The 26,783-nt window shown below is 37.2% G+C and overlaps 1 protein-coding gene across 3 annotated transcripts in view; it reads right to left on the minus strand.

The window, feature by feature from the left end:
• Positions 1 to 26,393, minus strand: part of LOC121301515 (AF4/FMR2 family member 1-like) — a 52,297-nt gene extending 25,904 nt beyond the window's left edge. For 2 of the 3 annotated variants that reach the window (XM_041231002.1, XM_041231010.1), the window contains exons 1-3: positions 26,194 to 26,393; positions 12,331 to 12,451; positions 10,659 to 11,525 (exon numbers count right to left, since the gene is read on the minus strand). In XM_041231002.1, the coding sequence (XP_041086936.1) occupies positions 10,659 to 11,525; positions 12,331 to 12,451; positions 26,194 to 26,210 (1,005 nt within the window). In that variant the 5' untranslated portion in view covers positions 26,211 to 26,393. The remainder of the gene's footprint in view (positions 1 to 10,658; positions 11,526 to 12,330; positions 12,452 to 26,193) is intronic. The other variant, XM_041230995.1, reaches the window with a different exon arrangement.
• Positions 26,394 to 26,783: the final 390 nt, after the last annotated feature.

The following is a 26,783-nucleotide window of genomic DNA, read 5'->3' on the forward strand; positions in this document are numbered from 1 at the left end:
GTATACTGAACTGCTTTGGTCTGCTTGGCATGCCTGTCAAATAATCGAGACAGGTGGCGGGCTTTTAATAAATACAATCTAGTAGTTTAATAAGCAACTTTGAGAATGAGGGCCAGGGCCTAAATGCCTTGCAGAGCTCAACATCTATTAATAATGTGTTTTGTTTAATTTAAAAAATTTGAGTGACCAATTTTTTATTTATCCCATGAGGTTACGGGGCACTGTGCTGTGGGAGAATTTCAGATGTGAACCACAACTGGTCTTTACTTTCTTTCTAGTGTGTAAATTAAAATTTTCATGGCACCATTTTAAAAGGATAGCAGGCTTGTATACCCCAGTGCTTTGGCTAAAATCCAGTACAATTGTAGCTTGGCTTAATTCTCCCTTTGCTTCGCTAATTTCAAATTACAAAAGGCAGTGTGAATTCCACTGTATTCTTGTGTTTATGTTGCTATGTACTAAATGTACATACAGCTACAGCCAAAAGTTTTGCATCACACTACAGAATTAACAAATTTTGCTTCACAAAGTTGAATGAAACCTGCTGAATAATGTTGCGTTAACATATTGAATTACTTATCGCTTTGTAGTTTTCCATTTACTTAACGTTAAAAACTGACAAATTGAAAAATGTGACATTTCAAAATCCAACATAAATACTGTACTACTCTGATAGCTTCCAGTAGACTTTTATAACATAATATTGTATTTTCTTTGATTACATGATTTTAAACAAAATATCTAAAATTATGTTCCTATCGTGTTATTTTTGCAAGCAGAGATTCCCCCTCCCCCTCTGTCAAAAAGTATTACTTACATGAATGATACATTAAAATAGACTATGGCTGATCAGACTACAGTAAACCCAGTGAACTAGCCCATGCTACACTACAAGTAAACTGTGTACAGTACCAGTCAAAAGTTTGAGAACACTTGCTGGAAACTAGGTTTTTTCATAATTGACAATGTTTTACGTTGTATACGTTTCTGTAAATACTTGAAAACGAAAACCCATGTTACAATACACAAAACATAACATAAGGAGTATCAAAGCAATGTTCAAGAAAATTGAAAACTGTCTCTAAATCTTGGATTCCTCAAAACAGCCACCCTTTGCCTTAACAACAGCCCCACAAATATGAGGCATTCTATTAAGTTTCAGCAGGTAATCACCCAACATGTCTTCCCAGCTCTTCTGCAGCAATTCCCAGAGATGTAGGGCACTTGTGGGGAGCTTTGCTTTGACTCTTCTGTCCAGTTCGTCCCATACAAGTTCTATGGGATTGAGGTCTGGAGACTGGGCAGGCCAAGTCATTAGATTGAGTTGTCCTTCACTTTCCTTCTTCTCCAGACAGTACTTGCATAACTTTTATTATGAGGTGTGTTTCGGGTCATTATCTTGCTGAAGAATGAAGGACTGCCCAAATAGCTGTAATCCTGATGGAATGGCATGCCTCTGAAGTATGCTATGATAGCCATGCTGGTTGAGCTTGCCATGGACGGTAAAGATCACCAGCTCTGCCACCAGCAAAGCAAACCAAGACCACGACATTGCCTCCTCCATGTTTGACAGTAACCACACATGCAGAACTCATGCGGTCACCCTCTCTGCGTCTTACAAATACGCGGTGGTTGGACCCAAATATTTCAAATTTTGATTCATTGGTCCGTAAGACCGACTTCCACTCCTCAAACGTCCAGTTTCTGTGTTTTTTGGCCCTGGCAAGTCTCTTCCTCTTATTCTGCACTCTTAACAATGGTTTCTTTCAGCTATTCTTCCAGTTAGGCCAACTTCACACAATTTCCTCTGAACAGCTGATGTTGAAACATCTGTACTTCTACTAGCATTTAGCTGAGCTTGTATTTCAGGGGCAGTTAATTGCCGGTTTCGCAGACTTGTGACTCGAATGAACTTGTTCTCTGATTCGGAGGTCATCCTTGGCCTGCCTGACCTTGTTCAGTCCTCATGAGTGCCTGTTTCTTCAAATTGTTTGATGGTCTTGGCCACAGCAGTTACAGACACTTGCAAAGTTCTTGTGATTTGTCTTTCATTTCTTAAAGTAATTAAATTTTTCTTTGCTTAACTGAGCGTATTTTGCCATTTTCTGCTCCCTTACATTCAGGAATGACAAACTTGTGCCTATGCTACCAATAGTTATTGTAATCATGGACCCTCACCTGTTAACAATAATTGGTGACAAAAGGTTAATTCGCTAACATGCAGTAAACTGCAGTAAATGTATCTGTAAACAAAGCAGGTAACAATATGGTGTAGAATTAATTGCTCATCACTGATATTGGCAGTTAACCAACGCTGACGTTGTGGAAAAGACTCTTTCAGGAGATGGTGACAACTGAAGACTGAGTTTGATGGGCTGAGATTTTAAATTGGAGGTTCTTGCCTGTGCACCACAAGTACTTCTGCTTGGAGGAATACTACCTTAAAAATTATGATGCGAGCAACTTTGAAAGTCTCAAAGGAGAGCCATAGATATAGAAATTTGGAAAGAACAAATAACCAAACCCAACAACAAATGCCACTTAATGTAATTTTTAAATCTGGCCCCAAACTAGTCTGTGTCCTGTCCTTTTACAGACCTATACTTATTTTAATTTCTTGTTTTAAAAACATAGAACATATTTCCAATAAAGGGTTACACCATTTTTTCCCATTGATAGGTACTACAGAAGAACTCCACTTGCACCCATGTATAAAGGCCTTGTGTAAATACTGCACTCACTAACCGGCTCAGAGCAGCGTTCCCTCAAAGCTTTTTATATACTGAGAAACTTGCCATTTTGACTGAGAAAGGGTACATTATCAGTGAGAAACCTTTGGCCACGCCTTAACCCTTTTAATATACCTTTTTGCTGCATTATACAATTTTGAAACAATATTCCAACACACGTATCAACAATTTTACAATTTACTTTAAATTTAAACAAAGACATTTATTGTGGCTCTACCTCTGATTTTGAATCATCCTCTGATCCTATATAGTCCTGTCGATTGTTATCATAGATACAGACTGCATGCTTAACTGGTAGTCTTAATAAAATTGCTTTATACTACTGCATAAAACAATGGCATCTGCACTGCTTTCAATTGTAACCATCCACTTCAAACCTGTCAATGTTTATAGACATTACTTGGCTGATTGCTGGCATTAAATTAAGCAGGAAAAACTAAGAATTATATTACAGCAGTTCAGAAAACCAAATGTCCAACACAGTGAGAATCATATTTAGTCTTCCACTAACATAGTAGTTCAGTCTACAAATAAAGGTGTTTTGAAAAGATCTGTTTAGCTTATTGCTGGCATTTATAATAACAATAACAAATATGAAATAGTTTAGTAACAGTCCAGCAATGTCAGGTGAGAGTAATCCCATGTACATTACTCCACAAATTAAGTTTAGCATTTTACGGCATTATGACCAGGATAAAATATGAAACAGTGATAAAGGCGTGTTGACTGACTCGTTGCTCTAAAACAGGATCACTGTTATGTGGTACCCGATTGCAATTTAAATAGCGCCACTTAAGGTAAACGCATAATTAATCCTCTCTGTTGTTTCTTTCCTAATTCTGCAGTGTTATTTGCAAGATTTAAAGGAGGTGTGTCTCCAGGCAGAATGTCTTTATGAAACCAACGATGTGTAGTGTAGAGACCACATCCTTTACACAGAAAGTGGTCAATTTCCTTACAGCTAGAAAAATTGTTCTGAGCTCACCTCGTCATCAGAAAATATAATTCAATTAAGAAACGACCATGGTTTAAAATCGCTAATTATATCTCCATTAAAGTCAGGTAGCGTGGAAAAAAAAATAAACTAAAAACAATAATTAAATACGCAATTAATTTAGCTTACTTACTCGGGAAAGCTCCGCCTTGAGCGCAGAACCTTAGGTCTTAGTTTTCAGCACAGAATGCAGTGCTTTGCCATTGCTGCCACCTTATTGTCTACGTGCTTACGACTGGCATTATGACATTTAATAGTACTGACTCGTATACGATCACATGGATTACAGCAAACTCGCCAGACACCTGCCTTGCCAGACATCTGACTCGCCAGACGCCTGCTTCGCCCGCCCTGTACCAGTAGATTCGCTGGTGCCCGAGTGAGCTCTGCACTAATGTGATGTGCATTTTTACAGAAGGAAATCAGACAATCAGCTGCAAGACAGACACAAATATGCTTATGTTAATGCTTTGCAAGAATGATCTCAATATAACAAGTTTACCTCTTCAGGCTGGAGTCTCGATTGATGTTGATATTCATGATAACTTGCGAAAATGATTGTTGCCAGTTACTGCGATAAACGCGTGCATTTTAGCATTAGAGGGAACACTGGCTCAGAAGGAAAAGTTTACTCTCCACATTACATCGGTGAGTCTGTGTACTACACACAGAACTCAACCAGCGATCAAATAAACAGCCAGCTTCTTAAGTTTAAGGGCACTTTAATAAACACTAGCAGTTCAATGTATGGAATGAGTTACTGTGTACTAATTTGCTTAGAACAGCTGATGTCAGTGATGAATGAACACTCTATTAAATATATGTCTTTGTGGTTTAACCCTTTATGCACGTGTACAGTTAATGCAGTTCAACACATAGGATCAACACATTTCCGTAAAATATTCATTAAAAGGGTAATGATGTTGAATATTTCTTTGTTTTGCTGTTTTTTGCTTGTGAAAGTGTTTGCAATAACACTGGTAAAACATTTTTGGCCAAATAAGCTTCACGGTCCGTTTTGCTTTAGTTTGTTGTTTATTCTTTAAAATACATTTCTTTTAAAATAAAATTACAAATCAGTGCTCTAGACAAAGTTTTTGGTCTTAGGAGCCAATGGCTCCAGGCTAGAAAAAAAAAAAATTGGTGGCCAAATTGGGTGCCGCTTCAGGAGCAAGTTAGTTGCTACCATATTCAGCTGCTTAAAACGCAACTCCTCGTTAAGACAGTAAAACAGTAAATGTCTGGACTCACTTGTTTGTTGCCACATTCTGCTGAGTGGTTAATCAATGCAGCTGACTACAATGAATTCAGCATGTTGATACTTTAAATATTTTGCAAGTGTTGTGTCTGGAATTGGTGAGGGCACCTCAAATTGTGTACAGTGTAACAAGGGAAATAGCATGCTGCAGCTCCAATGCTGTGTAGTCCTGATCTGAGAGCATGCAACACTCATGTTACCATGTTAAGTTTATTTTTTCAGTTAAAAAAAAAAAAAAGGTTAGCGAGTTTGTTCTTATGATATTAAATACACTACAGCAAGCACATTATTGTATATTTTTAGATATTTCTATCCAAACCGCTATTTTTCAATCCCACAATCTGAGAGCTAAATTTAGTGAATAACTGTTTTTCTACTGCAATCAAGTAAGCTGCAGTACATTTACTTGTAATTCCATAAATGTTTTGTTGTTTTTTTTACAGCAGTACATTTCCCGATTACAGTCCCAAGTATTTATGTGTTCTGCTCTCACCGTTCTCAAAATGGCCAGTTTGAGAACAGCGGACCCTGCTTTAGTATAAAACTCAGCTACATTACTGCTTTTCATGACAGTGACGTGTTAAATTACCATGCCTGCCTCTTTGGCTGAAGAGATATCATCAGCTCAGACTCGAAACTTTATTTAGGCACCCTACGTTTTGACTGGTGAAAGACAGCATCGGTTTATTGGAATTCACAAGTCAGCTTGATACAGTAAGCTTTTCACTTCTGCTTTTTAAATTATTGACCTTTTTGCTGCATTTCCCTGAAGGGCTTTTCATGTCTAAAGGGCTGAGATAGTTGAAAGCCGCTAGGCAGAGACAAAACATCACAGGAACTTGTTTAGACCAAATAAAAAAGGGGGAGACACTGTAAATCAGAGGTATTTGACTTAATTATATTGGAACATTTATTCTGTCCTATGTGTTTTAATACATATGCTTATATAACATTTATAAATATCAAGAAACAAGTGGATATAAGCATATACTATTTCATAAACTAACAGGTAAATTCTTTCCCCCCTTATTACTGATGATAATGAAATGAATAACTTATTTTATTAATAAATATTTATTGAGAAAATAAATCGAGAGCAGTGTCTATTATTGCTTATAAAGACTCTGAGAATAAGCGTGTATTATGTCATTGCAATCACTCAGGTGAAACAAGGTATGTAATTTGCCCAAACACCAATATTTTTCAACAAAACTTTCAGGAAGTATTGTAAGATTCCTCGGGTCACAGAATAACACATTTTATACTGTATCTCCATGCAGAATACATAATAAAAAATACATAAATTATAATACTGTGTTTCTGAAGTAATTTATAATGTTCCCCAGAGTGTTCTGAAAAAAAGGACACCATTTCCAATATGCTACTGTAAAAAAAAAAAAAAACAGGGGTGGGGGAGGGAAGAGAGACATCCCACTGAAAAATGCTTAGTCCTGAAAGGGTTAATACAGCACCTCCGACCATTTTAAGGAGAGTCAAGAGACCTGTAACAGAAAAAAATAGATTGTAGGATAAATAACTACCACTCAGACTGTCCAAAACAATTATATCAACAAACAGAAAACAATTCAGGACAGGATCAATTTTACTGTGCGCGGATTAAAACTGGTGACCCCACATTTGCAATATAAATGTCACTGTTTGCACAGAATTTTTTAAGAAAGTACTGTCCTCTTGGTAAAACTCAACCAGGTGAATAATGTTTTTCTGCATCAATAAGACTTCCTGTTGCAGAACTGCCTGTCAGACCTAATCGGTGTCAAAAGCCTGCCCTCTATTGTACTTGGGGCCTGCAATGACAGCCATGGCAGAAAAGAGCTCCTAATCTCCCGGTGCGGAGCAAACACAAGACAGCAAGTAGTCCCAGGCACAACTGTCGTGGCTGCCTTCCTAGAAAACCTTTGATAGACTTTTGAGTTGCTTAGCAATATCTATGTGTTTAAATACAAAAAATAAAAAGAATAAATGATATATAGATGGGTGATTAACAGTGGGCCGTGGACACCAATAAACTACATGCCCAGAGTACATTACGACTGAGCCACGAGAGTTTAGATTTGTTTTTTTTTTTGCTGTTTTTTTTTTCTCAACAAGACCAGCTACTGTAATGTAAAACAGTTACTCATTACTCAAGAGGTTTTTTTTTTTTTTTTTTTTTTATGTGATCTTTAGTTACTTTTGTGCATTTTCACTTGCAAGTGAACTGTGACATGAAGGCCTTAGACTATATTTTGCAATACTGACTTACTGGATACTGTTTTAAATTTAGAAACTTTTTTTTTTGTGAATATATTTTGTTAAATTACACTGCCTTTTATGTCGTAAGCAGCTCTGTGCATGGGTAATAGTTTGATTCAGTGTTTCTGTTGGGTTCATTAATGGGGAATTTGACATACTGCTACTACATACCGGATTTTAAAGTACGTCGTGTACTGCAGTCCAGTGCCGTCTCTTTTGCAAATTAAAATACAACTGAAAAGTACTGTAGCAACAAAATCAACTACAGTGCATCTAAATGGAATCCTACTTATTTTAAAACAGTCCTTTCAGCAATGCATTTTTGACATTGCACCTTTTTGTGTTCCCTGAAAAGGTCTGGAATGTGCCAACATGAAATAATCAAATATGTGTCGCATTCTTTTAAACGTCACTGTAGTCAAAATGTAGGGTCGGATTTATGAGTGCTGACTGTACAATTGAGGATATACTCCCAACCCCAGCCTGCAGTGTATTCCCTACCACGTTGGGAGAGGCAGGACATTTACAAAGTCAAGTATAATATTTGCCAAGAACATACCTTATCATATTACACACAGCCAGAGTGCTTTAACCTGGGTGTGTGCCTCATGGCAGAACAATATGCTTCAAGTTGCCTAAACTTGTCTTACAAGGAGACCAAAATACTTAAGACACAAGTAAACATTTGACTTCCAATGCAGCAGACACATACGTCTATATATGAGCCTTTACACAGAAGCATGATAAAGTGCCTTTGTTTCTCTGTCAGGGGTGCCAACATTTTATAACAGATTAATAGGATGGGAGGTCAGTTACGATAGTTTTATAAAATCATTATGATTCAAATCCCCTGTATGGTACATCAGGACAATTTCTCATTTGCTTTATTGAACACAACAGAATAACAAAACATGGCATGGATATTTCATGTGGTTTCAAATTCTACCACAGCCAGCTATCTAAAAGTATTTTTAGGCTTTGTTACACACAGCACAGTTGATAAAGTGACACTTCCCATGGTTCAGACCATTTACTCATCCTTGCCAACCTTTGTTCCCAATGGTTTCTAATAAAAGTAGAAAAGACGGGGCACAGTATCATCAATACTAAATAAATAAACTTTCAAACCATGCAATTAATTCATAGGATGAAAAATAACTGTGTTAGGCAGCAATGATGTGTTTTAATCTGAAAACAGTAATGCGAAAATGTGTCAGTCTGTCAATATTGCATAATAAAAAAAAATGCTTTAGTATTGTATAGTAGTAAAAGTTAAATTGTGTGTCTGTGTTTTTAAATTAGACAGTGAGTCACCACATAGCTATCTGCCCAGGATTAGTTTGCTGTTCACTGAAAACGACTTGCTTATTTAGCACCCAAAGCTTTAACTTGTCAGGGTTATCATGTGCAGGGTTTGTCAACGACCGGTTCACAGCTGCAGGTGACACACGGCTCAGAAAATGTAATTAGTTGACAGACATTCAGAAAGAAAAAACTACTAAATGGATGCCAGGAAAAGTACCACAGGAAAATGGATGAAACTGAATGAAAGCAGCGAACTGGGCTCCATTGTCAAGGAACTGAGGAGTCCACCAAACAGACTGCAGTAACTCCTAATAAGGTGCAGAGCAAATATGACTGACTGTTACCGATTATGTTCTTTGAAAAATAAAAAAAAAGCCCTGAAAAAGGACAATGAATGAGTCATGTTCTTTTTCAAAAACATTCATCTCCGATTAATCCAGAACATCACGGTCAACTATAGCAGTGTATTTAATTTTCAGTAACAAAGAAATACACAATAGGTTTCATTCAGTCCTCCTTCATTAAACCATACCGCCCTTTTCAGATGCACTGATTCAACGCAGCATATTGTCAAAACTGATCATGCCTTTTTACTATCCAACTCTATACATCATGTTTTGCTACTGTACTTTTACTATGTCAGCAAATCCCAGTGGTCTAAACAGACATTAGCACTTTGAAGGAAATAGGCTAATTATTTTTGCCTAGGGGTTTTTAGATGTATAGAGCATTTAAAGCATCTTGATCAATAAAACAATACAAAACAAATGCTGGTGTGAACCCCAAACTCAAAACACACTTCACACATATTAGTGTCCCGATCGAGTGAATGTACTGCAGTTTGTACCAGCAATAACAACTCCAGTTAGGAACAGGCTATACATTGTAACCTAAGACAGCTCACCGATTTCACACCAGTATGAATTATACATATTTTGACCCCACTGAATGTAAATATTCTACATTATCACTACAGTGTTCGTATGATAACTGAAGCCATCAATGCAAGTCATTGATAAAAAAAAAAATTAAATCAACAATACATTTTCCACCGTCTTGTCCTAGAGCAGTTGGCTACAAATGGGCAACAAATGTCTTTTGGAATAACACCAGTATTGTAAGAGATCTCATTAGAATCACTAGCATTTATAAAAAAGAGCATGTTATATATTTAGGGATATCAGGATATCTAGTAAAGTCTGAGTAGTGGGGCAAAACAAATACACAGTACCACAAACCAGCCGGGCTAGTCCAACATCTTTTACACAAGTTTACAAAAGGGGGCTGAAAAGTACAGTTTTTCCATGTATAAGCTAGTTTTGCTGAAAATCAAGCAATGTTTTTTTCTTCACAAAAACAGAAGGGCAATGACCCATATTTATTAATTTATCATCTGCAGAAGACATGTTTATATATGTACAACTAGTTTGCATGGGAAGTCTGTGCAGCACTTCAGTCACAAATGTAATTTAGAAGATGTGTCCATAAAAGGTATTGCTATTGATGTCACTTTGAAAATGAAAAGGTGGCAGACTGGCACCCCAAGTAGGGATGAAACGATAGTAAACTTCTACAACACAAACAGTTGAGAGCCCACTCTTTCACGATACACCGATTATCACGACAGTAGCTGTTATTTTTCAATTACTTTGTTAACTGAATAAAGAGAAAAAAACAAGTTCTGTCTTTTTTTCACTGTAGAATATGGTCTGAAACACATCACTAATCATTTTTAACGTTACTGAATATTATTAAACATTCACTATATAAAAGTTCATTTTGAACTATATATCAAATAATTAAAAAATGTCCACGATAAGATTACCACTAATATTCATAATCACGATATAGCGTACTATCGAAAAATCATTTCATCCCTAACCCCAAGGGTATGTGCTATGTGGACTTACTCTCTTGTATACAACACACAAGTCTTCTCTTTTTATGAGGCTTGAAAATGAACTGCTAAATAAAGTTAGAGGCTGCACAATGTGTAAAGGTAAGTATCTTCATGTTGTCTATTAGGTGCAATTACATGTGTGCATGCTGCTTTAATTCACCCCTGCCATTTAAATAAACAAATTCCATTACTAACCTCAATGGGCTGGGAAGGAATTTTCAGTTTGGACAGCTTGACCTTGGCATTGGTTTTCAGGTCTGAGAAGTTTGCGTAAGACTGCTCGTGGTAGTCCTCTGGGGGAGGTTTCAGTGCTGGAGATTCATTTGGGGCTTGGTCTTGCCCATCCATTGGTCTTACATAAGCTGTAGGCTTCTGTTGTATGATTGGATTTATCTTGGATGGCAATGCAGGTAGGAAAGTCTGTGAGGGAAGAGGACCTGCTTCGCTTAACACAGAAATGGAAGACTGAACGTCCCTTTTGCTGCCATTAATGGACATAGTGACTGGGTCCCCGAGAGGGGACTTCTGGTGGCCCTCCCTGCCCGGAGCTTCAGAATCACTTGGCTCAAAGGAATGTAAGGGGGACAGTGGCTCGGAAGGTGGGGATAGAGCAGATAGTAGCATGGGGAGCTTGGCACACTCCTCCAGATCTGGCCACCTGTCACTCTTTCTATGGTGACCACTGCTGCTGTTGCTCTGCATCTCCTGGTTACCTTGGCTGAGGTCTGGACCTTGGCTCCAACTGTGTGATGAACTGTAGCTTTTGGACGGTTGACTGGACGAGTGCCCAGAGAAAGTTGGCCTCTTCTGGTACTGGACAGGGCAGGTTCCTGTGGCTGTGGCACTAGGAGGGCCCTCAGATTGCTGAGGGTTATGGAATGGGGGATGTGTTCTGTCTGGGAGGGAGAGGCGGTCAGTTTTTCCTTGAGAGGTCATGGGGAGGGCACTTTTGGGAATGCCGATTAGATTCTGGTGGGACCTGTTGCTTATCAGCTCCTTCACCTCCTCGTAATTACCCAGCATGCTCTGAATCCAACTGGACAGCTCATCTCCCTTGCTGGTCTGTAATGATATTAACAAAACACAGCAGTCAATATTAAAGAAAAATGCATGCATGGGTTAAACTTTAGCTAAATCGCACCTGTGCTTTATGCTGTTCTTAAATGTGAGGCTAGAGGTTGGATCCCTCCTGGTTGTGGTTGCGAGTTGGTGACTGCCTGTCTGCCTGTCTGTTTGGAGGATTAACAAGTCCTACAGTACAAAAAATAACTGCAGACTGGCAAGCAAATCTTGTAATCTCTAACTGACTCCACCCTTGCCTACTTATAGTCTGTTTTTCACTGATACAACAGTATGTAATGCAATACTAGCGTTTGTATTTAAAAGGGGAAACAGTCTGTCAGTATACTGTTGGTTTTAAATGTCCATCTAACAATACATACAAGTCTCAGTGCACCTGGTAGGAAATATTCTAAAATCCTTTCCAGTGTAGTCTAATGGCTAGAGGAAAGGGCTACGAGACAACAAATCAAGTTCAAACCCCCATCTTAAACACTGTGTAACCTGGCGGCAAGTCACTGAGTCATCTCCGAGCTTTGGTACCACTCAGCTTTAAAAGATGGAATCGTGGGGTTGGGTTGTAGTTGGGTTTGTAAGTCACACAGAAGAAATATACACTACAGCATAATGCTATGAAAGGGAGCACTCATCTTTGTGGTCATAACTCACTGAAAAGACTTTACTTCTGAAAAGACTCCTAAAATCTGAAATGATTCAACCACAGACACACACAGCTTCAGCTGAGTAAACCCTGGAAATTGAAAATCTGAAAAAGTAGTAAAGCAGGTTTCAAAAGGTAGTCCTATACCTTATATGGCTCTCCGAAGAGAGGGGCGCTTTCCAAGAAAGGCTCCTTCTCCTGCTGAACTTCTTGATTCCGACGCTCCCTTTCTTTAATGCGTAGTAAATTTCTGTCTTCATTGTAAAAGCTGTTGAATTAAAAATTTAAAAAAGAAATTAAAAATATACAACAAATTTCAACCTGCATATTCCAGTCCTGGTTCATCACTGGCTTATAAGCTTGGTTCTCATTTGGCAATATGTAAAATACAAATAAAATAAAAAGGAATATATTTTGAAGCAAAACAATCTGCATAAATCGGTATTTCACATTTTGCTGTGTGGTGCTAATCCCAGAAGGATTTATATACATGTAGAGATCTTTTGCTTGTTTTTGCATCTGAGAATTCTAAGCCGACCTTGCTGTGGCTACGAGGAATGGCTGAAGTATGATGTCATGTGCTGTGCTGTGTGTTGCGGAACGGTGTGACTGAAACACAGTTGCTGTATAAAGAATTAAAGTTGACAAAGTAACCAGTAATTTTAGATTGTGTTAATTTAACAAGTTTACAGAACACTATAAAATGTTAAGATGTGTCACGAATGCGGGGTGATCTGCAGGCTCTTTAAAAAGTTAAGAGTGCTGCGTGACAGAGCTATTGAAGGTAAAGCCCAGTGCCCTGCCACATGTGTATCCTACAGAAGGAACGCCAATATGTCAGCAGAACTGAAGAGTATTTAAAACATTTCACATTCAGAAGCTAAACTCTGCAATTCTTCAAAACAATGTGACAGTGTCCACTGCGGATAATAACAACTCTTATTTCAAGGAGGTTACAGCCCGAGGGGCCGTCCAAAATTGTCAACTTTTTAGTGTGTGTACAGCGTTAAACGAACAGGGTTTGTTTGTGGGCAGTGTACACATTTCGATATTTAAAAAAAAAAAAAAAAAAAACAGACACTTTTAGAAAGCTTAAAATATTCAAAATGCCTTCCTGCAATAATACTACAGCCACCAGAGATGTCACTTTTGTCAGAGTTCATGACATTTAACAACTGGTTGAGAATAAGGATCCTGTTACAGTAGCACACATTCCCTTCACACATGGGAGGTATACAGAAAGGAAGTGAAGCATCAACAAGCTCTGCTTAAATTTCTCAGCGTTTGTTTAAAATACATTTTTGACGATAAAGTTCCTTTTCGATTTAATGTTTAAATCAATAAAACGTAACTGTGTATATCATGGGCGAAAATTTTAATGGCAAAAGGTATTACAGTAACACTGAAATTAAAATACAATTGTTCAATGGTGGGTAAAGGGTGCTTTTATTTGATATACTGCAAATAATTCAAATAAACACAATATTATGAGGTACTGTACAAACAGCAACGTCGGTAGCACCTCACAAGGTACATGAAAAATAAAGTCAAGTACTCCCTGCTTTTCACATATGGACACTGATCAATAGAAGAATGGGGAAAATGTTTTTTCTGTTGTTTTTTTGACACCCAGCAAAAATAAGGTTTGCAAGTACATGCTCCAAATACAGAAGATGATTTTTTTTTTTCTAAACCAGTCGAAAGTGTATCTATTTTCACTATGAGAAGTAATTTTATGCTGTCTACGCTGGTTGTATTTATAAGGTGACCCTTAAATCTGTTTCTATTTTTTAAAAAAAATTTTATGACATTAAAAACACAAATGCTGTAAATCAAACAAAAAAAGAAAAGGTGTGCTACCGTGCTAATAATCCAAGCGCTTTAAAATTTACAAATGTAAAACTTGAGCCAGCCTGTTCCACAACATTCCACTACAGACAATTGGAGCTTGCCTCCTAGAAGCGTACAGTAACTACTTGTTTTCTTGAAAAAGTATTACAATTCACCATTACTGACACACCGCTAATCAGCCTCATGTACTGCACACTGCTGCTACAAACAGATAGCATTTACAAACCTTGGTGCTCCAGCCAAAGTGGCAACAACAAGGTCAACATGCAGAGCAATTACAGGAGAAAAGGCACAAGGGCATTAACACCCTAATCATTTTAAAAGACCAATATGTAAAAACAGTTACTGTATTGTAGCTACTCTGAATGCACGATGGCTGTCTAAATACTGGTACAGTGCGTCTGTATCCAGTGCAATTAAAGAAAGTGAGTGTTAACAAAATATAACTATTGGGAACTATTTTATGTTCAGGGCATTGCACATCAGATCTAAATGTAAAGTATGAAATTGTACAAATATTACATTGAAGTAGAGTAAACTGTGCAAGAGCAACACTGTTGCAGGCCCTGTAGGACTGTATAATCAGTTTAATGCAATTGCAGTTATCAAATTGTTCCATACATTTTCTCAGTCACACACATTAACTCAAATACAGGTCTCAAATGTTTAGTTTTGAAAGAAACGCACGTTTTAGCAAACATGTATTCTTATTTATTTTAGAACAGGATATAAATGGAACTAGACCAAGGTAAAGAAAACTCTTGCACTTTGTGGGTCATTTCACCGGAGAAACTGCCTCCACCTCTTTACTGGTCTCTTTCCTGTCAATAACCACATCAGCTGCTTCCCCTATTGACTGACATGATTTCAGCCAGAAACATTCTTCGACCCAGAAGACACTGCTTGGGTGAAAACCAAGGAAGTGAAGCAGTGACAGACTTCCTGGGAGGAATGGCAGGAGCTTGTTTAACCTGGTGAAGTACCCTGCTGTATAGCTTGTTTTAAAATAAGACCTATGTACAGTTGTTAATGGAAGTGCAAAAAGAGACTAGTTTTAATGTTACATTGTTTTTTTTTCCCCCTTTCAGAAAAAGGGACAAACTGTTCACTCGCTTTTGGTTTTTAAAATATTTCTTTACAAAAATTTAACAACAACTCCCCCCACCTCCCAACTTTGTGTTGCTTCCCTGTGCTTAATTAGAGCTCACAAAAGTATTCATGTAAACAGTTGCTCACTCCCTAGCGGACAGACTTCAGTAGCTGTGCTGGATTCTTCAAAATAAAAACACAAGGTACTGTAAAGTATGTACTTGAACATTTCTACACAGCATTTCTTCTAAGGCTGAAATGTGTGCATTTTTCACAATAACTGACAACAGCCTTTGCACTCTGTTTACTAACTTTCGCAAGTTATTATCATAAATATCAACCTTAACCAAGACTCCACCATCTCGATGCAAACCTATCACTGACAACATTCTTGCAAAAGGATTAACATAAGCATATTTGCGTCTGTCTTCCAGCTGATTCTAGGATTTCCCTCTGTAAAAATGCACATCACATTCTTGTACAGGGTGGGCGAAGCAGAAGTCTGGTGATTCTGCCTCAGGCGTCTGGAGAATGCTGCTCATGAACTTTCTGAACTCGTTGTATAACTGAATACTAAATCAGTGAAGCAAAATCTTTCTGCATCATTTAAAAGTATAAATACTCTGGTAAACAAATAAAAATCAATGCTCGTAATGAGACATTTCTTTGTGTTTTATTTCCCTTTAAAAAAAAAAAAAAACATTTCAGAAATATCATCATCAAGCGTTTTGAAACGTGGTGCAAATTTGTGGTAAAATGTATTCAAAATATTAGATACATAGATATAATTGATATATCCTGTGCATTTTTTTTGCAAGTTGAGTTTATTCACCAACGAAGAAAAAAATGCAGTGTTTCAGTAAAAAGACAGGGCAAACAAAATAAATAAATAAATACATACATACATACAATCTGGACTACCTATGAGTTTTGCTGTCATTCCACTGATCATGTAGGTGTCAATACCATTAAAAGATCATATTGCCAGTAGTGGTATAGTTGACCCAGAAAGGCGCTGGTACTTTTTTCAACAGGCAGAACGTTGACTTGAGCTAACTTAAGAATCTAACTTTTTTTTTTTTTTAAATGAAAACTGTCATCGCTTTACTATGCAAGGGATGTAGTCACTACACTACACACCATTTGTTTCATAAAGGAGACACACCTCTTGTTATTTGCTAAATTTAACAAGGCAGAAATCAGCAAAGAAACATTTGGGAGGATTAATTAAGTGTTTACATTAAAGGGGTGCTATTTGAATTGCAATCGGTGATAAACAACACTGAACCCATGTAGAGCAACAAGTCAGTTAATAGCATACCTTTTTTATTTTTAAATCAGTGTGTTTCATATTTTATCCTGGTTATTGTGTCAGTAAAACCTTAATTTGTGCAGTACTGTATATACACTGCTCTCACATGACATTGCTGGACTGTTACTAAACTGATTCATATTTTTTATTGTTATTGTAATGTCAGCAATAACGTAACAGGTATTTTCAAAACACCTTAATTTGTAGACTGAACTACATTGTTAGTTGAAGACTGCAAATATGATTCTCCCAGCAGTGCTGGACATTTGTTTTCTGAACTGTTGTGATGTAATTTCTAGGCTTTCCTGCTTATTTTAATGCCAGCAATGAGCCAAGTGATGTCTATAATCATTGACAGGTCTGAAGTGTCTTCAGGTGCTTTACTTGCAGCAACAAGAGTCTTATTGAAAATCTTGGCTTTACAAAAATAAGGAATTGTGGTAATATGTATTACTTTACTTATTTGAACTATCAACATTACATTTATTTTCAAATGCCCTTCTTAATTATTAATACCTTGATGAACAGTGGGGGGAAAAACGTGGCCATTTTTTAAAAACGGACGATGTTTCCAATTGAAGGCAGTGCAGACGCCAGTGTTTTATACAGTAATATAAAGCAATTATATGCAGGCTACCAGTTAAGCATGCACTCTATATCTATGATAACAACTGACAGAGCTGCTTTGATGATAAGATCTCAGACAGGCTTCTTAAAGGTAAATATACGCTTCATAAAAATTCTAGATTTATTTTATATAGATAAATCTCAGGATGATTCAGAATCAGAGGCAGAACCACAATAAATGTCTTGTTTAAATTTAAAGCAAAATGTATAATTGTTGAGATACTTGTGTTAGAATATTGTTTGAATTGTATAATGCAACAAAAATAATATATTAAAAAAGGGTTAATGAGTGGCCAAAGGTTTCTCACCGTTAATTTACCCTTTCTCGGTCAAAATGGCAAGTTTCTCAGTATCTAAAAAGCTTAGAGGGAATGCTGTTTATACAGTACATTCCCATGCTTAGGATATCACATTTTCAGTACCATTTAAAAACACCCACAAAGCATGAACAGGATCAAGTAACCCATAATAATAAATCATAACCAACAGTACATTCACAGTGTGTAGAACATCTTCATGTAGCAAGACCTGGTTTAAAGTTTCAGAAATGTTTTCTCTTAAAAGAACTGTACAATCAGAAATAAAATGCATTCCTTGCAGAGATAACAAAACAGCCATTTTACCCAGCAGGCTTTGCAACATTTGCCAGGGCAACAACACTCCCCAGCTTTTGGGCATTTTTTGGTTTACAGTTTTTAAGACCTCCATTTTGGACTTTTCTGGCACTAGAAAAGCCATGATGGACTGCAGATTAAACACAGCCCTGTACTTTTGTATTATCCTAGCATCCTGCCTAGACTACCATGGTCTGCTTTGGTAGGGAGCGCTGTCGCATTACCCATGTGAAATACTCATTACTGCATCCCTTAAAACAGACTTCAAATCTAGGTTGGGAACTTGTGTATGGGTGGGTTAGTATAATGTAATGTTCATTTATTCTTCTTTCTTCTCTACATGTAACACAGCAGTGATAGAACCCCCCACCCAGGCCAAAATAAACAGAACTGCCTTTTCTATTATCTTTAGTAAACCTTTTGAAAGAGTCAACCCAGTTAAACCATTTCCCCAATATACAGTAATATCCTTTGTCTAGCAATGTATAATATTTTATTTGCTATAAAAATAGGTCTCCTTCTATACATTCCACAAGTTGTTTTCCTTAATGACAACTAACTAGTACTGGTGCTGGGTTTAAGAATAATATAAAAAAACAAAGGACCTTTGTAGACAAACAAAACAACTTAACAACCCAACCTCCCACGCAACTTCAAGGAAACCCAAACGTGCTGGTTAACCAGGCACTGCTAAATGCATCACTAAATGCCATCTGACACTGCCATAACAACTAGTGGTGTAGATTGTTGACAGTACGTGGAATTCAGTTGACTGCCCATTAAAATCACCCGTGTTGCCAACACAGGCAGTCTCAAAGGGCACATTTAAAAGGCTTTACCACCAGTAAGCTACCTGTCTAGCTCTTTGTCTTGGGGGCCCAAATATCTGAATTTAGTCCTCATCAGATACAACATTGCTGTGTATGAAACCTATTTCATCAGGTCTCAGGACTGCACAGCTAGTCTTGTAAGCAATCTTGTAACACTCTAATATCACCACGCCCTGGGTGTGTTGCAAGACACAAGGCCGAGAGCCTTATTGCGCTTATAAATACTAACTAAATTAAAAAAAAAAAAAAAAAAAAAAAAAAATTAATTGGCCCTGAAGGGCCTTATTGCACTTATAAATGGGTTAAGTAACTAAAAATAAAAAAAACAATTAAGTCATTTTTGTATAAAATGTCGTTCCGCCTAAAACTCAGCTAAGAAAAAAATAGTTCTTAGAATTTTAAAAAAATATAACCAACAATGCATTAAATAAAAAAATTAAAAAAATTAAAAAAATTAAAAAAATTAAAAAAATTAAAAAAATTGATTTTATAGGATGTCGAATGGAACATTGCCATGGTCTATGTAAAATTAAAGCTTGATTTGCAGACCGATGCCACGAATATCCCCTTCGCAAGGGGTTGGACTGTTGCAGTGGACCCTTCACTCAAACTTACGTTTCTTGAGCTTCCTCAATTAGACTGAATTAAAGACTTAATGCAAGTCACAGATATATTGTATACTCTACACAGTATTTAACAGCACAACAATAACTTTTCAATGCAAAAAGGTAATATATTGCAAATAATTGCCAGGTACATTACTTTGATAACAGTCACAGAATTAGCTTTTAATGGAATCAGGAGTCAGTGACAAGATATGTAACAAGCACTGCAACTTTCAGAAGTTTTTGATACATGTTATTAAAGACCGGCTTTTTATTTATTTATTTACTTATTTATTAACAGCTGCTCAATGTTACTGTATTAGTTGTTGGTTCAGCTTTTTGTAGGCTACAAATACTGCCGACTGGCTGTCCAGTCAGAAGGAAGAACCTACTACAAGAGTGCTATTGAAGTTCATCCATCTTGAGAGTCTAAGCCAGGTCTTTAAAACAGATTGAAAATTACTTGAAATTAATAAGATTGAAATGATTTGCCAGTAAAACAAAACAAACAAAAAATAAATAAACTTTGAGTGACGTTAGAACAGTAATAAACAGCACACACTTGCTTGCTCCCTGATGCCATCTGCTTGGCAAATTAATTACTCATAAAATTCCAGTGTGTACCAACCAGACCCTCCCCTATCCTATTCCAAAGGTTACTGAGCAGGTGTCAAAAACAGAAATGCCAATTACTTACACCCACCCCCCCATAGAGACCCTGATGCACTTAGTACTAACAATCCTCATATTCTAAATCAAAATGGTCTTGCTGGCAGGCTTATGATTAATCTTAAGTGAAAAGTTCCCTATTCTCGGGCAGCTCCCATGTCACGTAGAACGTCAATGGAGGCCAGCATTCACACTTAACCTGTGCTGAACCCTGGCCAGTGTTTCCTGCAGCCTGTCAGCAGTCCTGGAGGTCAGAACCGCAGGTAGCAGACAGCTCTAAGAACACTCTGTTCTGCTTCTCCAGACACTGCGGGAGACCTCTGCCAATAACAGGACAGGCAGGCATCTGCTCGTGTTCCAAAAGAAGAGCACACGCAGTACTTTATAACAGCAGGCTGCTCAAAGACAACACCAGCAAACACCTTTATTCGGGGAGCAAATGTTTGATTTCTAGTTTTTAAATAAAAAAAATTAAATAAAATACAATTAAAAAAATAAATAAATAACCTTGGGTCGACAGCTTCTCTTTTGTACAATATTAGTAAAATCACAGTTAAACTTGATGTATGGTCCTGTCTGACATCCGTACAATGTGTTTTTATACAGTTGCATTAAATGACAAGCATTCAGCCAATCGGAGAGCAAAAGTCTAAATTTAGAGGTAAACACATACCCCTGGTTTTCCATTCGTCACATAGAGGTTTCACTCATCTATAAAATTACAGTACAAGTGCACCAAACTTTATAACTTACTATAATTATATTGTGAAATTCTTACGCATATACAGTAGGCTACAGTATCAAGCTCTCTATAGGGTCATTGGTGTTGATTGTGCTAACTACCATTCCAAGAGAGACAACTGAAGAAACAGCTGCTTGGATTTGTGATGAGTGCTGCTTTTCTTCACTAGTTTCACTTAAAATGGTAAAATGAGCCCAATTGACACCAATGACCCTCATCTGACTCCTGTGGAATGCTCAAGCCGGCAGCACTACTACAGTATGGGTTTTAGAAGCTACAGGTACACTACAGCAGGCTTCCAAAACATTCTAACACACATGCCTCTATACCAGCACAATCTTAGAGCCAAAACAAAAAGCTCAATATCACACTTGCAAATACACAGCAAGGACGGCATTAGTTAGGTGGTTGGGAGTACCAAGAATATTTTACCTATGGTATATAGAGTCAATAATGCAAAACAAAAAACTACTGAACCCTTAATTAATTGGATCTTCATCATTCTGTAACTATTTATTAATAGGTAAAATATCCTATTAAGTTAATGAAGGGGCGTCTCCATATCCACCACGAAACTGATGCCTTTCTTCACGCGCGGCGTTAAACAGACAGAAAACTGGACAGTAACTGATTACAAGTAATACTTGTCTACCATGTGACGGTGAATGTAATCAGCAGAAGCAAATTACATACCCATTCTTGGTGATTAATTAATAGAAATGTTCAACCTTTAAATGCCCGAGGAAGCTTTATAATGTGTTACAAACACAAACAAATATTTTCACTTGCAGAGTACGGTATATTGTACTGTACATGTGACTAAAATAATCTGAAAAGCAGCAGTGTTACATTAAGGAATGCTTAGATAAGACAGAGGGAGGACAGTTTTTTTTTAAAATATCCCTGTTTATTACTCTGTGAGACCTATGATCATCTAGATAATTCCCCATATTCTTTCCCTGTGCTTTTACTAGGGCACTTCAAAATTATCAGCAGCATCAAATCCTCTGGTAATGCAACTGACTTATTTCAGTCGGAGATGTAGCCTTATTATGCAATATGTAGGCCCATTGTGCTCAGAAAGCATACCATTTTAGATGTGTTCAGAGAACAGAGAATAGAACATCAAGTACAGTATTGTGTTACTGATATCAGAAGGGTGAAATAACAAAAAGAGGGGCGCTAAATTTTAGAATGTCTTTTTGTATGACCTTTCAGTTAGTAGTGTCTGCTAACACTGAGTAAACAAAGAGAATGAGGTTATCTTATGCTAACAAATGTAAAATGAAAAGCTCTGTGAAAAATGAGAAAGGAAGTTTTTATTCAGATTTCCAAACAAAACTGTGAATTGTCAAAAAAAACATTCAATACCAAGACATTCAAAATATTAAAAGTGGAAAATACAGAGGAGTAGCCTATTAAAATTTCTTGGAGTAATGTATAGTTATTTCACGAATAAGGATGGTGGAACAACAAGTACCCGAAGCAAGGGGAGACTGGGATGTTAACTGCCAAATGAAATGTTAACGTTCTCGCTTTAGAATTGAGTATATAAAATGTATTTAGTGACAGAATATTAAAGGGCACTTGTTTAATAATAAAAAGCGAAATACCATGCTGAGTTTTTTCTCTTATCAGGTTTTGTATGCTGGTTTCTTCGTATATAAATGTCTGTCTGCTTTGAAATTAAACTTGGCATTAAATCAGTGGGCAGTTCTGGCAATTCCAATTTACTAGCCTGGGCAAGGGAAAAAGTGATGCAAACTGTCTTAATGGGCTACTGTGCTGTAAAGCAGGGGTCGGCAACAGCAACATAGCCAGGGGCCGCTGTGGCAGCCCACAAAATGGCTTGTAGGCCTCCACTACAAAACTAAACAACTTAACTCATTTATCAAGTTGTAATACCTACACAATACCAGCAAAATTACAGAAACACACTGAGCAAAGCATGAAGTATAATTGTACTGTATTTATTTTTTTAAACAAAAAAAGGAAATGTATGAACAAAAGACATTATTGCTATACTGCTGCTATTGTCTTTTCAGTCAACAATCTTAAACCACACAGAATTCAAACAGTGATTAACAAGAAACAAGAATCTGTGCAACAGCAAAGATAAATAACTATTTAAATGGGTTTCATTTATATTTACTAGCTGGCTATTACTTCTGTCTTTCTCAAAAGAAAAAAAAACAACTCCAACGAAGAATAAGCGCGCAAATAGTATTTTGAAGTTATGTGGATTCCCACCAAAAGCAGCCATAACACACAGATGCAGGTATAACCTATTCCCATTTAACAGTACATATGGTTATTACAGTGTACATTTTAATCCCAGCAAGGGAGAAAAAAATCTCCTTAAATTAAAACAAACAAAAAATGACTACATATACCTTCACAGAAAAACCAAACAAATCTCACTGAAAAGTTTTTTGCCAGCAGCGACACATAATAGCCCAGAAAAGCCCTGGACACACTGCCTGATGCGATCAATAGAGACGCGGGCGATCGACAGCAGTTTAAACATGTTAACTATTTTGCAAAGCTATTCCCTCACATTGGGCAGTGTGTTATGTACCCACCCGTAAGTCTCAAAGTCAGCAACCAATGAGTTCACTGCGTTCAGTCATATGACTGCAGATGGAAACGCATGCATTCTCTCTGTTAATACAAACACACACACAACCCTGACAGCACAATAAGCATTGTACTTTTATTCTAGATAGTAATGTCATAGCCTTATGTTTTCGCCTATTGTCATTAATTTGCCCCATTGCCGCTGTACTTTATGCATCCAGGGAAGGTCAAAACATCAGAAAAAAAATTGAAGATTTCAAAAATCGGTCAGTGTGCGATGCCCACGAGCAAAGATTTTTTTTGTCGACGCTACCTCCTCCATTAATCTTATGTCTCAAGTGTCTATCAAAAAATGTACAAACAACTATTATTGCTATTGCCAGTGAAGAGGTCTGCAAAAGGGCTTGCTGTTTCCTGCATTGCCTTGACTGCACACTGCACTTCCGCTAGTATAGACTTCAGGTAATGGCTGGTTCTGTTCATGGCTGTACATGAAAAAAAGCATCTCAGCCATGTAGCAGCTGTCCTTCATAGAGAGCTTCAGTTGCTCCTATTGCTACAGAACTGTACTCATAGCTGATTGAATGGAGAAAAGACGTGCAGAGCACATTTTGGTAAATATTCAACGGTTCTTCTCCGAAGTTGGTATTTTCATATACCTGGTGATATGCTTCTTTTCGGCTGTACGATAAGGAAAACCAAATGTCAGTCTTACAAGGAACTGAATGTTTCTTGGAAGAGGTTCTTCAGATGCATTGGACACCACGAGCTGTAGCGTAGGGCTGCTACGATTAAATTGAAAATCGATCGACTCCATTCCTCATTATATACATTGATATAAATACTGGATAAAGATTCAAGAATTACATTTTTGTAAACGCGCATAGTTGATATCGTTTAAGTTTATAAAAAAAAAATGCACTGAACCCCTTGCTATTTACAGTGTTTCTGCCAGGCAAGCAGTGGGCATGCTCTTCTTTTCCTGCCTGTGTTATCTAACACCTGATTTGCTGGTCCCATCCTACCAGCAAATCAGTTTTGAAAATGCTTTGCAAGTACGACCCTCTGTGTACTGGATGTAAACAAACAAAAAGCACGTCGTCTTGAATCCAGAACAGGATGACAGGCTTGTATTCCTGGCAAACAGCCTGTAAATACATTGCGCACACTGAAGAAAACTGACTGTATAGTTTGCAATTCTTTGGCAGTTTCAAAATGAACTGTTATATAATTAATATGCAACAATATTCAATAAAGTAAAAAAAAAAATGGAATGGAGCGACAATATGTGGGCAGTAAAATAACATCGATATTTATTCAAACGATTCGATTTTGTGTGCCCAATTAATCGATTGCTACTTGGAGACTTAACTGACAGCCCTACTGTAGATAATGGTGGGGCTGAACAGATCTTTCAAATTCCAAAACAACGGATCTATACAGAGGTGGATCCCTTCTGAGAAAATGACTTAGATAACAAAATAAAAATAACAGTGATTGTTGCACAGGTAAAACCACTTGCACTACCAGAGCACTCGGATTTCACATGCTGGTGCCAATGTATTAATTTCCAGTATCTCTGACCATAGACTAGCCTGCATTACAAGAGTTGTGTGGATTAGGGTTCTGCTAAATAATTGGTTACGTTTTTATATATATATAAACAGTACTGTTCATACTGCTCTTAAAATTAACTTCCGCAATAAAAGGAAACTTCAGACAGTATTAAGCCTATCTGACAAATTGACGAATTTTAAAATCTCAAAAACTACAACATAAACCTCTAAATCCGTAAGGATTTGTAACTGCAAAAATGAGGTAGGAATCCATTTTTATATACTGTGCTAGTAGGCGCCGCTTGATCGGGACGCTCAGAAGTAAATATCCCGATTAAACGGCTCTCTCAGTTAAACGACAGGCATTTGCCATTATTATTATTGTTTCTAAATGTAAAGCAAAAAGAATAAAATCAGACCACATCACATTAAATGTTATACACAATTAAAACAACGAGGTTTTAATTCATATGAACAAAATCGCAGTTTTTTTCTCTACATTAAATGAATAATAAAAAACAAACAAACAAAAAAAAAAAACACATCTTCTCACAAGGCGAAGCACCTGCGATGTTTACACGCCAACTTTCTTTTGCAACAGCAGCCTGAGAAACCTGGAGACTCCAGCTCCTCAGAGTTCAGCGTGCTTTACGCAATTTACGGAAGTCACACGGTAATCACGTACTCACTCCACTGTGCAAGCGACAAGCGATCTCCCGTTCATCATTTGAAAATACTGTATCCCAACTAAACGAAGTGGCATTCCAACTAAATATAAATATGAATATCTTTGGGAAGAACCGTCTTCCCGAGTTCTACCCCAAGCAGACATCCCGATTATCAGTATCCCGATTAGGCGGCGCCGACTGTCTGTACTCCTTTCTCTTGCTCTGTCAGCAGAATCATTAACATAGCCTGTCTGAATGCTGCAGAGTTAACACACGAGCACACCTTACCTTACAGATAAGAAAAGTAAAAATCAGCTAGTTTTTGTTTGTACAAACGTTTGACTATGGAAAGAAACACTAATGTTTTTTCCAGTTGTGCATTCGTAAATGGTGTTTGACATGAACATTATTTTAAGATATATCGTAGTACGCACGCCGTAGGCAAGCTAGGATTCTTCCAGAAATTAACCCAAAAGATCCATAAATGAGGCTCCAAACAAGTTAACTGATTTACGCAGTGTTACGAAATTAACAACTGACCAATTAGTACTCCGGCAGTACTAGTAGCAAGTGAATTGCTATTCATATCTAACTTCGCAGTCATCTATGCCAGGTATTTCTCTGTCCTTTTCCAGACATCATCGATTTTGTAATAATTTTTCTTTTCGTAAATTAAGCTGGACGAGAAACTAAATTTGTACATCCTACTTTACATTCATCTAAACAGTTATTTCTGTTTGATAACTAGCAGTATACATTTGTTATATATTATATATATATATATATATATATATATATATATATATATATATATATATATATATACACACATACACACACACACACACACACACAATTAAAAACCCTTACCTTGAACGAGCAGCCATGGCACAGTTTATAACCCTAATTTTAAATAGTTTGCCATGAGCTTCTGTATGACAGTTCCGTTACAATGGGTCGATCTTCTGTCTTCACATAATTTCCAACAAAACTGTAACCACAAACTAAATTCCTCCCCCTTACTAAATCGTAGCTTCCCCAGCTGGATCCTTGGGACAGTACTGATTACTCAAATTCAGATAACCATCCGGGGACTCGGACTTCTCTAATGTTGTAGTCCAATAAGGCGAGTATCCCCAGTTAGTCCATCATTTAAAAACAAAAAAACAAAACCTTGATGTCACTCCTTCTATTCATACTCTACTTGAAGAAATGCATTTGACAACATCACATTAATGATTGCATTTATTAACTATTCTTTTAGACTGTCTGCTGAACACGAGCACCCCTACATTAAAAATACACATGGTACGGTCGCCCTACCTCCTATTATGGGCATGTTATTCTGTCTAAGCAAGCAAAACCCAATGGTGTATTCAGAAAAGAACAGCTTTAGTGTGGTCGTCAGCCTATCAGTAAATGCATGAGAACTGAATGGCCCTTTTTTGCCAGGGAACCTG

This window comes from Polyodon spathula, chromosome 2 (genome assembly GCF_017654505.1).
Source record: "Polyodon spathula isolate WHYD16114869_AA chromosome 2, ASM1765450v1, whole genome shotgun sequence".
NCBI lineage: Eukaryota > Metazoa > Chordata > Actinopteri > Acipenseriformes > Polyodontidae > Polyodon > Polyodon spathula.